The sequence below is a fragment of the Populus alba genome, chromosome 2 (assembly GCF_005239225.2).
Source record: "Populus alba chromosome 2, ASM523922v2, whole genome shotgun sequence".
Classification (NCBI taxonomy): Eukaryota; Viridiplantae; Streptophyta; class Magnoliopsida; order Malpighiales; family Salicaceae; genus Populus; species Populus alba.
The window spans coordinates 4,042,414-4,054,655 of record NC_133285.1 but is presented as its reverse complement, the minus strand read 5'-3'; the positions used below and the strand labels follow the sequence as shown (position 1 = coordinate 4,054,655).

The following is a 12,242-nucleotide window of genomic DNA, read 5'->3' as shown; positions in this document are numbered from 1 at the left end:
TAATATTTATTTAAAAATATATTAAAATAATATTTTTTTTATTTTTAAAATATTATTTTTAATATCAATATATCAAAATGATTAAAAAATATAAAATATAAGTTTAAATAAAAATTTTTAAATTTTAACAAAAATAAATGAATAAAACCACCCAACTGAACGCGCCATAATTAACCACAACGTGCTCGAGGAGAGGGAGGGGGGTATTGGTGGGTGAAGATGGAGCATTTGTGGTGGATTTTTGAAATAAGAATGGAGATTATGGTTTAACTTCCTTCATTTTCAAAATATTTTATTTTGAATTCTATTATTTAATATTTTAATAATTCAAGATTTAAACTATGTTTAATATTGCAGTGTAACAAAAAAAAATAATTTTAACATATTTAATAATAGCAAACCATTCACAATAGCCATTGTTTTTTTTAATATAATATTCATCAAATTTATTCTTTTTCAAAAAAAAAATCCAAAGAAAGAACAAGTTTATTTTTTCCCAGGAGATCCAAGATAAAAATAGCAAATAGATTTTTCATTTTGCTTTATAGGGTGAAATGTTTCACTTTTAAAGCAAGGCAGGGACTAAATGAAAGAAACGAAAACCAGAGGAGCCCAAATGTACTTTATCCATACAACACATCTGACACGTCAGCCATCTTGATATTTATTTAGAGCACCGCCTGGAGCCAAAAAGAAGTGTTTTTCCTGAAGTAGAGTTATCAGAGAGCATGAGCGAGCGCGTTTTAGGGAGAGACACTTGAAGTGAAGTGAAGTCGAGGGACTAGAGGGATTCAGGCATCGCGGCTCATGGAAGCAACTCTTGGCTTCACGCCTCGTGTATTTGGATTCAAACCACTCAATTTTCGAGGTAACGAAGAGATTGAAAATGTAAAGTGAAGCTAAGTCAGGGATTATCTATTGTTTCTTCATCTTTTTTAATTTTTGCTTTGCATAAATTCTAGGGTTACGATACCTGTTTTAGCATATTTTGATTCCAAATCTCAGCTTTGGTGTGCCTCAGTTTTCAGTTTTGAATACCAGCTTGGTATTGAGTTTTAGCATATTTTGTATTTCGAATTATGAAATTAATTGCTTGCAATAGCTTGATGACCAACATGGCCGAGCGAACAGTGGCAAGAATTAGCCTGTGGAAAATGATGGCTATCATTACGTACTCTGAAAGCTGTATCCTTTCCTTTCCAGTCTTAAATTTTATGGGAAATGGGGGATTTCTCGGTGAAAACACGTAGCATTTGGTTTTGTCAATGTCGATGAACTCGTTTATTTGGGTGATATACGAATCCAGCCATTGATCGATTACCACCCTATTAAAGATTAATCGAAATGTACTCCAGCTAAAATTTATTGTTGAGTGATTTATCCTTTGTCTTGTTAAGGTTGTGATAGGTTGTAATGTTCCAATCTAAGCTACTTGATCAATGTGAATGGCATTCTTTGTTTATTTTTATTTTTTTCCCTTTCTGATGGTTGAATACACATTATGTGACCGATGCAGAACGGACTGGAAGTAAACTTGAAGAATGTTATCCCCTATGTGCAAAAAACAGGTTTTCTCATAGGATGAATCTAGCAGAATCTGGCCGAGGGCGTTTCTTGTTACCTAATAGACCTATTATTTTTAGAGCAAACAAAAAAATCTCTATCAATTCTTCAGATCGGCATCGAACTGATTATGTGAATGCTGATGCATTGCCTGTACATGAAGCCATGCCACCTAGATCTGATGATGGGGCTGCTCTTCTCAATCTGCTTGATGTCAACAACTTGAATAGTTTGCAATCCCCACCTAAAATGTTTCGAAACAGGTTCCTCAATTTTGGTCGGATGAATTCTGTTATCAATAGTGCTGCTGAATCATTTTTCAAGAGTGAGATAAGAAGGAGGTTATTTGTGACAGCTGTCCTAATTGTAATTGGTCGTGTTGGATATTATATTCCTTTGCCTGGATTTGATAGAAGGTTGATACCTCGAGATTATCTAAGCTTTGTCACTGGATCTGTTGGTAAGTTAAACTTAAATAACCATGTCTATCATTTTAGATCAAATCTGCTGGGATTTCGAAGCTAGTGTTTTTAATTTTGTTTGATTGAGTTACTTGTTATGCTGTTTGGCAGATGAACTGGATTTCTCAACGGAACTGAAACTGTCGTTCTTTCAGCTTGGAATCAGTCCTCAGATATTAGCATCAATACTCATGCAGGTTTTGAGCTTTTTCTTTGGCCAGATAACACATTTCTTAAATAGACTGTTCTGCATCACCACACTCTATATGGTCCTGGCCTTCTCTTTTTCTCAAAGCAATTTGTGGATTTTCACATACGAAGCAGTATTGAGAGGCTGAAGAATGCTTCTCTCTTTACCAAGATATTGGACAGTTGAAATCCTCTCTTATCCTTTTTTTAGCAGATTACATGCAGCAGTTTCTGTAAATGAATCATCACCGTCTATTGGTGTATAATTAGATTAAGAAGTGCTTCTGGTGTTTGTGATTGCTGATTCTTCATAAAGTTTGTGGGATTGTGAGGGCTATCGAAAGTTGATGGATATTCATGGAAATTTTTGTTTCCAAGATATTTGGCCTTCCAGCTTAAAAATCGCTGTTCCATAATTAAGTTTGATGGGATGTGATGCTGCTAGCCAGATTATTTAAAAATATCTTTGTTGCTTTAGTTCTATGTTATCCAACAGTTAAAACCCTTGCCTTTCTTCAAGAGGATAAAATCAACAAATCAGATGCTCTTTTCTCCCCATGTTTATCTACCTAAATAAAATCTCACAAATTCTATTTTGTTCTTTTAGTATTGGCACTTCAGATATGTGATAGCATAATAAAATATATATGCTAACAAATTTTAATAGTATTTGAGTTCATGCATTAAACATTTTATCAACTAAAATCATTCTAATTCTCATGTACTGGACTCTCAGGTACTCTGCCATGTTGTTCCATCCCTGGTAAAGCTGCGGAAAGAAGGCTTGGATGGCCATGAGAAGATTAAGAGTTATATGTGTGTCTAGTTATTCTTCTCAAGCAGTGAGACGAGTCCTTGCTAGTGGATCTTAAATTGCATATTATATCGAATCAGTCAATTATGTTGGAGGTTACAAATCAAGTATTTTTTTTTTTACCTTTATCTATTTCAGATGGTGGATATCACTTGGCTTTGCAATATTTGAGGCAATCATAGTTGCTTGCTATTCACTTCCTTATTCAGTTTATGCAGCCAGTCAAAGGTAATTTAGTGATAATGCTGTTTCCACTATATTCCTTTTGACTTTAGACTCTAATTTGTCCCACAAAAATTGGAAAGAACAAGTTTCTATCAACAGTTGGAGTAAAACTTTTCTGCCTCATATTTTATTTTTAATGCATGTGATCTTCATTTCTGATGTTTATAAGTTTGTGAATAGCTATCCAATAAATGCCTGGAGGTAGCTTGTTTTATAAAATCTTCATGGTTTTGTAGGGTCAAGCATGTGATGGTGACAGCTCTTTTGTTGGTCTGCGGTGCAATGACTATGACATGGATCTGCGACACGATATCAGAATCTGGATTCGGTACTATCCTTGTGATTTTGTTCTTATTTTTTTTCTTTGTTTCCTTCTTTTGTCTAGCTTGCTTTTAACTCTTCAGCATATTTCAGGTCAAGGTTCATCTCTAATTATTTGTGTGGGAATCCTGACGGGTTACACTGAAACATTATACAAGATGCTGTCTCAGCTCTCAGGTACATGACACAGGAGATCATGCAACTGATGCCCAAAATCTTTTTTTTTTTTTAACTTTGATGAGCATGTGACAGTGAAAAGCAACATCTAATTGTATGTAAATGGTAAAATGTAAAAATTGATACGGAGTGTAAGTAAAACATTTTGAAGTTCAAGCCAAACATTATACTTACAAAACCCTGATGATCACTGGATTGAAATTTTATACATGCAAAGTAGAGAGTAGGATACTGCATTATTGTATCTTTGAACCAGCCTTTGCAAAATCACATGATGAGTGTGCCCAGTTCAAAACCCAAACTGTTGTATTTAATAAAAAAATATGAAGCGGGAGTGTGGGCTTTTATCAACATGAAGCTTTCTTGGGTGTTTTGGCTTATTTTGTCCACATACTAGCTCAGAGTATTTATGATGAGCTTTTTCTGCATGCTGTAGGGAGTGCTGCTAGTTGGTGGCCTTATATGTTCGCAGTATTGGGTGTTTTTACCATTGTCACTATGTGGGCAGTTGTGGTGACCGAGGGTTGCAGGAAAATAAAGCTGCAATACTACGGCTTTAAACTTGCATCTGCTGCAAGGTAATACTGTAGTTCTCCAGAACTTTTAGCCTCCTTTTTGGTGGAACAAAATGCAGATTACATAAATTCACTTCTATGATCTTTTATCTTTTTTCCCATGTTATTTGACGTGCTTGATTCTGGAGATGGATATTCTTGAGTGGATCTAGAGGATGTTAAATACACGACCTATTGTTTTCACAAACACTACAGTTTAAGCAATTATGAAGAATATGTCCCTTTGCTCATGAATTAACTCAATTTAATTATGTCGGTAATGCTTATATGACATTATTCTCTTTGTGTATTGGACAGAGATGATTCCCCAATTACTGAAGTGGAGCCTTATATCCCTTTCAACATTAATCCATCTGGAATGCAGCCTCTTCTCACCACGACATATCTCTTGGCTGTTCCCAGTATTCTTGCTGGGTAACTTCATCTAAACTGATTTAGATGTAGTTTCCTATTGACCTGTTCATTTTGAATATTAAGGACAAAAATTCATATCTATTCTCTTAAACTCGCTGCTTATCTTTTTATCAGATAAGCTTTTGTCATGGAATTATAAGATTTTCAAGTTTGCATAGTGCTTTTGTGCTGACAACAGCATGAATATATTTGTCGCTTCTCACCAAATCTTGTGTTTGTAAGGATTCTAACATGGCATTTGTGGCAGTATCCTTGGTTCACCTTTCTGGGAGCGCGTTAAGGAGATATTGAACCCCGAAACTTCTATTGGTGCAGAGCCCTGGGTTTACTATTCAATATATGCATTGTTTGTCTTTTTATTCAATATATTTGACATTGTAAGTTTCTACTCATCCTTGTTTGAATTATTATATCATACATGCTATGTGATGGAAACTTTTGCTAGTATATGTGTTTGTTGTCTTGTGATCCTCTCATTTTATGCGTCAAGATTTCCATCTAGCCACTTCTTGTCAATATCATATCTGCAGAAAATGTGAAATTAATTTATTCAAGAAAACATGTTAAGCTAGATGGACCATTTTGACTCTAAATGCAAAAGTTCCTATTTAAGTTTGTTCTTTACATAGCACTTGCTATGATTTGTTGTTTCCTATTTGTGCATGTTTCTGAATTGGAGATCCTATACAGGCCAACTTGCCAAAGGAGATTGCAGATTACTTGAACAAAATGGGAGCTAGGATCCCAAATGTGAAACCTGGGAAGGCGACCATTGAGTACCTCACAAAGATCCAGGCATCAACACGTTTCTGGGGTACACATTTGCCTCTGCAAGTTATTTATTTAATGAATAACTACAATCTCGAGCTGTACCTTTTCCTTTCCTTTCTTTTTTTTTTTAAAAAAAATTGTCATTTTTTTTTTGGAATGGGTGGATCCTGCAGGAGGTCTGTTGTTGAGTGTATTGGCAACTACATCAACCATTCTTGATCACTACTTGCGTCGTATCAATGAGGGATTTGCAATTGGGTTTACATCAGTTCTAATTATCGTGAGTGCCAACTGACACCTTATGATTTTGTATTATTCACTTGGCTTCGTTGTTTTAGACTGTTTGATGATGGAATTGCACCATGGAGGCATGACAGAGAAACAAAAACTCCTAAAGGATACTGTCATTGTGTAAATAATTTATCAATTAGTGGTTTGCACAACTGTCATATTCTTGACTTCTCCTAACGTTGTCACATTTATTGGTGGTCCAGGTGGGTTCTATTATTGAACTAAGGAGATCTTATCAAGCATATAATGTTATGCCAAGTTTGAGCAAAGCTCTAAGGCGGTATGGTGTGTAACATGATGATGCCGCAATCACCTTTTCAGGTGATAATAAATGAGCCCAGAAAAGGAAATCCCGCCTCGTAAAAATTGCTGGTTCATGATGAATAAATTTATTTTTCCTATGGTGCAGAGACTCTTCAAATGGCAACTGTTGATTGGTATTCCTTCTTGCAACACCTCGGAGGATAAGCACCAGGAACTGTCAACTTCGGTTGTGCAAGTAAAAAGATAGATGTCTTTTTATTATACAGATTAAATGATGCAAGAGTGGAATCTGAGCCTCAGTTTTGGTTATGTCTTCTATCCCCTTGCATGAGGATAGCGTGTGTTCAGGGTATTTGGTGGACGGGTGGACACAAAACATAATTCTACCTGGCCATGGAAGGGGAGGGCCTGGTTCATGTTGCTGCTTGAAGCCGATGCTTAGTCGATGGCTGGATTGAATGAACCTCCGACAACCTTGAAAAATGTCGTGCCATTATTGATCTTTTCCTTCTGATATAAAATCCCAAACCTGAAAGCCATGTAGCTTGCACATAGTGAATTCAAGTTCAACTACGTTTCGTTTTCTTGGATTTTCTAGAGCAAAGATGTCGTAGACATGAGTGGGATTTAACGTCAATTCAAAACTTGTGCTTATGGAAGCAGCTGTGACTTTTGCTGTGAAAAATATAAAATGTTTCTTAATTTACGTTATTAAAATCTTTTCCTAAAAAATTAATTCCCAAATGCCTAAAAAACTCTCAAGGTTTGATTTTTAAGTTTTCCTTTTAAAAATAAATTCAAAATATTTTACGAGATTTTATCAATACCCTTTTTCATTGCTTCTCTGGTGAAATTTACCAAACCATGGATTTTGGAAAATAAACCTCAGCAACTGGAGTTCTCTGCGACCTGGTCCAAGCCCAATAATAAAAGCCCATTACTCGCAGTCGCACCCGTCCCGCCCATATATCTATTCAAAAAAAGCCCGAAACATCTCTCGGTAAAAGCAAACGGTGATGGGAGGAGAAGGAAGCTCATCGGAGATGGAGTTTACAGAGATCGAGACCAATACTGACTCGATCGATAACTCGGTCGTCTTCCATGTCACTAAAAGCGTTATAGGTTTTGTTCTCTATATGCAACAGCAAATCCCTTAGTAAGGTGCTTCTCTCTTCTAATTCCCCTAATTCTAGGTTTTCTTCCTTTCAACTCCCGATCAGGTTATTCTAAAATAATTTTTGAGTAAATTCTGTCATTAATCTTTGCGTTTTGTTTTGAATTTTCGAAATTAATATGTTAATATGAAAGCATTTGTTAGGGGAAAAAATGGAAAGTGTTGGTGAAAAGAATCGAATTAGAAAATGCTCTAAAAAATCTTAGTTACATGATGATACAGGATTTTGCAGGATATTAGTCTTGAATTTGATACCTTGCAAACAGAATATAAAGAGCTGGTATGTTATTTGCTACATAAATCTGATTCTGGACATTGTTTTATTATTCTTTGAAACCTAAGAATTTTTACTTGTAGGAGATGGCAACGCAAACTTAATTGAAGTTATCTGTTAGACGAAATCACCTTAGCAGAATGAGAGAGGTGAAGTGTGGGATCAGGAGACTGGAGAAATTGGTGAAACAGTGGGTGGGCTCGAGAGCGTGTTGCAACTCATAATTAGTGAGGTTTTTTGCTTTGAGGAAGTAATTTTAGTGCTTGGAGCTAATCCAATATGGCCCCCGCATGTATATGAATTGTGTTTTTTGCGTGGAAATGTTGTAGCAGGAGATGGTGGTGGTTCCACTAAAAGCAAAGTTGCAGAAGGGCTTTAAAGAAAGGTTTTGTGAGTGTTTTATGTTTTGTTTGTAGTCTCATAAAGGCAATTCGAAAATATTTGATAGAGTTTAATACTTTAAATGTCTTTCAACAGGCTGCTCGTGCCTTGATCTTAAAGGGTGCTGGATCCAGTTCCTATCCAGGTAGCTGGTAAAGCTTATCCTGTCATTATCAGCTAATCTACTGAAAGTCAACAATGATGTTCTCTGTTCTTGTTCTTTTCCGTAGGTCCTACTAAATTGTTTCTGCTGGTGAAAGCTCCAGCTTCTTTCAATTTGCCTCCATTTTCTTCCAAAACGTGACTTCAGATACTGTAAGAAGGCATGGACTGTGCTACACAAATAGCAAAAAAGATTTATTCTTGGTTGCATAAGTCTTGCATTCTGAGATATCATAGATCACTTTAAGAAACAATCCTTAACACAGCCATACCAAAATCAAGCGTCCTACTTAGCTTAGAAATGTAAATCCACCTTTTTTGACCGTTGAATTGGCTGGTAATGTTTTGATCTTTGCTATTCGCTTAGAGACAATCATGTTGATGTAACAATGAATTTCATACAATGACACTAATTTTGGCTGCATTCTGTTTATTGAATGCATGTGCCATCCTGACCTTGACAGCTCTCAAGCACATCTTTTCTTCAACTGTTGAGCATCATTGTATGAAGTTCTGTAGCCATTCATGTGTGTCTTTCTACATTACGTATAATATCCTGCAAGTTCTCTAACTGATGCCTTGAGGACAGATTCATAAAAATAAAATAAAAATTCTTCATGACATTTTTGGATTAATCAAAATGCAGTATAGCTGAGATCATAATATCAGTGCTTCTCATCCGTTGTATTGGTGGGAGCACTATTGTATTCATACCCTGACTCCCTTCTATCACGAGCAGCATGCATTAACATCAAATTATTGTTTTGTTTGATTACTTTCTTGTTTTTTGAGCAGATTGTGCCTTCCAGACTGCTGTTTTGATATAATTAATAGTTTTTCTATTATCTGACCTTGTCAGCTTCAAGTTTATAGTAGATGATTGAAATGTGTTTGACTCTGATGGTGAGAACACATAGCAGTTGAATAATTTTAAGAGCAGAAAATGAAATTCAATAATGTGCGAACCACCCCAAGATGAACAGTGGAAAGGTTTTGTCTTGTCAGCTTCGTGGTCAGAAATGAGGAAGGAGTGGGAAGTATAATCCAGGATCATTTGGTCTGTGCCTTTTGCGATTCCAGAAAAAAAAATGTACTTTTTTTCTATAATAATGTAAGATTTCAACATCATAAAGTGATATGAGCTTCTCTTGCAGGTTTCAATGTCGCCATCTAGTCAAGGGCCTCACATCCAAGATCCCAACTGAAGAGTGAGTCTTTTCATCATTGTAAAGAGCAGCTTTTCTTGTGCCGCCTCTGATCATGCTTCACTTTAACTACAATGTACCTATGCAGCAATGCTTGTAAGTAACTGACCTATTTATTCACCAGCCTTGACTCTACCATCGATTTTTTCTATAGATCTATTTATCAATATATGTCTGTTAGTTTCCTTTGATATTTTTATCCTACTAGAAAGCTGCATGTTATCTTTATACTGTTTTCTTGACCTTTTTGTTTACTACATCTTCTCCATTTATTAGATGATCAAATCATATCATGCTCCTATAATACCCACTAGCAACTTGCATAATGTTATTGGAAAAAATTATTGAAAAAAAATTCAAAATTAAACCCTGAATCAACTATCCTATTAAATGTTTTACCCATATGCACTATAAAAACTGTCTCATGCCGATGAAGCTTTGGAATTGGGATAAACAATAAAGGAGATAGAGTGCTGTTATTATTATTATTAATTTACATTGTACATGATATTTAACTGCACAACATAACGAGCTTTTAGCTTTTGCTTTTATGCACTGCTGGTATGGCAGCCCCTTTGGGAATTAGTAAGTCCACTCTTCGGGAAGAAATGTCTCTGGCGACGAATTCTCATTATTTGATACAACACTCCATTGTGTTGATACATCCTTGCTATTTTTATTCTTGAAAGATTTGCAGTCTCTGCCTTTCGATTTATTCTTGGCATCTGGCAATAAGACAATTATCGGCAACAAATTTATCATAAAGCCAAGATGATACCCGTACAAGATAAGGACCAGAAGTGAATAAGCCTAACCTTGCCGGCGTGTTATGTGCAAGCCTATTTCATGCACGTTGAGATTAAGAGCTTGAACAACCCGTGCTGGAAGGAGAACACGAGCGCAAGCTGCACAATCATGAAAGACACCAAATCAGTACTGATATTTTCAGCGCCTCTTCATTTTAGCAGGATATTTTGGTTTTCATGTAAGCTCAGTTTATCTTGCCTGCCTGCCTGCCTCGTTATTTCCATAATTTTTTTTTTTATTTTTGTGGTTCAGTCAACTTCACTGTTAAAAATGATTATGTGAAAAGCACCCGCATACACATGGACATGGTTGTGGATCAGACATTTGCATCATTCTATCGAAGATTCAATAAGATGCCGTACCTGGCTTCTTCCCAGATTGCATGTTGGTGCCTGCCCCTTGTGGAAGAAAAACTCCAGTCCCAGATGATTTTTTACCAGAATCTAGGAAAACAGCCTGCATTCCAGGGCCCCCCGATGCCCAATTAGTGGCGTATTTTGTTTGGCAATTCGGTCCTGGGCTGGGTTTTGTGCGCTGATATCACATAAGCACATTGGTTAGAGACTTTCATTACCAAGTCTATAAAAAAAAAAAAAAAAATCTCTCTAAAAAGCACATTAGTTTCTGATTCAAAACTTCGATTGCGAACGGAAAGAAAGCACTGCAGCGAAATCACTCAAAATGTTTCCCCGGTAATCCTTGCAAGTATTTCATCAGAGTTGGTGCGACAAAATTATTTAGGTCTAGCTATGTGCTTATACTATTAAGTACTCATTTGGTATTTATACGCTATTCTATTGCAAATTAAAGTGTTTTATAATTAATATATTCTTCTCTCTTTTGGCCTTATTTGGCATTGTTACATATACCTCATGCTTTTAAAAAAATTTAAATTTTTTAAATTTTAAATTAAAATTTTTAGATGTTTCTAAATCGATTTAATGTGATTTAATAATTAATTAAAAAAAAATTTATTTTAACATCAACCATCCAAAAACGTAAGAGAGAATAATTTAAAATTAAAAAATTAAATATTTTTAAAAATACTATTGGATAGGAAAAACGAACACTGCATTACATGTGGCGACAAGAGGCTATTGGCATATTATTGTCACTTTACCTCTCAGCTTTCGTACAACGTTTTCACTTGCAAGCAAGGACTTCAACTTTAACTTTGTATGAATGGTATGTCCCATCTCTGCTTTAGTTTGCATGCATGCGTACAAGAAATGATACATCATCATCAACATTATGTCTACATACCATCTAACCTCTCCATCTTATATTCCTTTCTTCTTCTCTTTTTTCTTTTCGCTTTTTATTGTAATGTTTTATTTTGGATATACATAATGTTTTATTTTGTAAAAAAAAAATAAACTGTGTTATTTCACAAAATTTTATAAACAAAACAGTGTTAATAAACGAAAATACCAAAAAAAAAGAGTGCTGGAAGAAGCTGAAGCTACAGTAAAGCAGGGTGTTGTACCTGTGGATGCTGGTCTAGAGGCAATCTAGGAAGACGGCGATATTGATGGTGGTGATGCGGTTGGTGCCTCACATAATCCTAGAATAAAACATGGCTCTGAGATTTTCAAAACTAGAACCAAAAGGGACCGAAAAGATAGACAAAGAAATAAAACCAGAAGCACAAGAACTTGCGATTCATTGGGGTGTTTTCCGATTGGAAGGTTTATCAATAAAACAATATCTATATATATACATATACATATACCTTGGAGTCCCATAAAGCCTCGTGATCTAGAACAATATGAGAAGGTAGCCATGGAATTGCTTCTTCCAGCACAACTTCTCCATCTTCAACACCAGCCATTGAAAGCAGAAGGTTTGACAGATAGGGAGGGGGAAGCAAAGGGAGGCTTCAGGCTTTGGCTTGGCTTGTTATTTCAGTTTCTTTCTTGTTCTGGAGCGGAGAGGAGGAGGCTTTTAAGCTCCAACTTCTGACCTGCAACACAACTAAATTATTACGTGGTAAGACTAAGAGGGAATGGTAAAAAAGAAGAAGAAAAAATGATAGATTGTGGGACCTCTTTACTAGATAATAATCACTCTCGTCTTCAACGCTTGCAAACCATCTTCCAAGGGATTTTCACGAAACGAAGACGTTTTTAACTTGCTGTGAAGGGTACTGTTCCTGTAAGCGTCTGGTTTGCGTC

At 35.8% G+C, this 12,242-nt stretch overlaps 2 protein-coding genes and 1 pseudogene across 2 annotated transcripts; 2 read left to right on the top strand and 1 right to left on the bottom strand.

The window, feature by feature from the left end:
- Positions 1-691: 691 nt before the first annotated feature.
- Positions 692-6,655, top strand: LOC118049208 (preprotein translocase subunit SCY2, chloroplastic). Its single transcript, XM_035059142.2, has 14 exons — positions 692-868; positions 1,517-2,023; positions 2,136-2,221; positions 2,950-3,029; positions 3,166-3,255; positions 3,489-3,580; positions 3,667-3,750; positions 4,187-4,328; positions 4,623-4,739; positions 4,987-5,116; positions 5,430-5,553; positions 5,684-5,790; positions 6,005-6,122; positions 6,211-6,655. The coding sequence occupies exons 1-13, from the start codon at positions 808-810 to the stop codon at positions 6,092-6,094; spliced, it is 1,710 nt and encodes a 569-aa protein (XP_034915033.1). The 5' UTR covers positions 692-807; the 3' UTR covers positions 6,095-6,122; positions 6,211-6,655.
- A 212-nt stretch (positions 6,656-6,867) lies between these two features.
- LOC140955284 (uncharacterized) lies at positions 6,868-9,970 on the top strand (annotated as a pseudogene).
- LOC118049209 (uncharacterized) lies at positions 9,354-12,242 on the bottom strand. Its single transcript, XM_035059143.2, has 6 exons — positions 12,114-12,242; positions 11,801-12,031; positions 11,555-11,632; positions 10,431-10,602; positions 10,077-10,166; positions 9,354-9,986 (listed from the first exon to the last, which is right to left on the bottom strand). The coding sequence occupies exons 2-6, from the start codon at positions 11,897-11,899 to the stop codon at positions 9,844-9,846; spliced, it is 582 nt and encodes a 193-aa protein (XP_034915034.1). The 5' UTR covers positions 11,900-12,031; positions 12,114-12,242; the 3' UTR covers positions 9,354-9,843.

Excerpts from the sequence above, each read along its gene's own strand:
- LOC118049209 (XM_035059143.2), bottom strand. The coding sequence starts at position 11,899 with ATGGCTGGTGTTGAAGATGGAGAAGTTGTGCTGGAAGAAGCAATTCCA. Across the intron at positions 10,603-11,554 it reads CTCTAGACCAGCATCCACAG|CGCACAAAACCCAGCCCAGG; the intron begins GTACAACACCCT and ends ATGTGATATCAG. Across the intron at positions 10,167-10,430 it reads GCAATCTGGGAAGAAGCCAG|CTTGCGCTCGTGTTCTCCTT; the intron begins GTACGGCATCTT and ends ATGATTGTGCAG.
- LOC118049208 (XM_035059142.2), top strand. The coding sequence starts at position 808 with ATGGAAGCAACTCTTGGCTTCACGCCTCGTGTATTTGGATTCAAACCA. Across the intron at positions 869-1,516 it reads CAAACCACTCAATTTTCGAG|AACGGACTGGAAGTAAACTT; the intron begins GTAACGAAGAGA and ends TGACCGATGCAG. Across the intron at positions 3,256-3,488 it reads GTTTATGCAGCCAGTCAAAG|GGTCAAGCATGTGATGGTGA; the intron begins GTAATTTAGTGA and ends ATGGTTTTGTAG.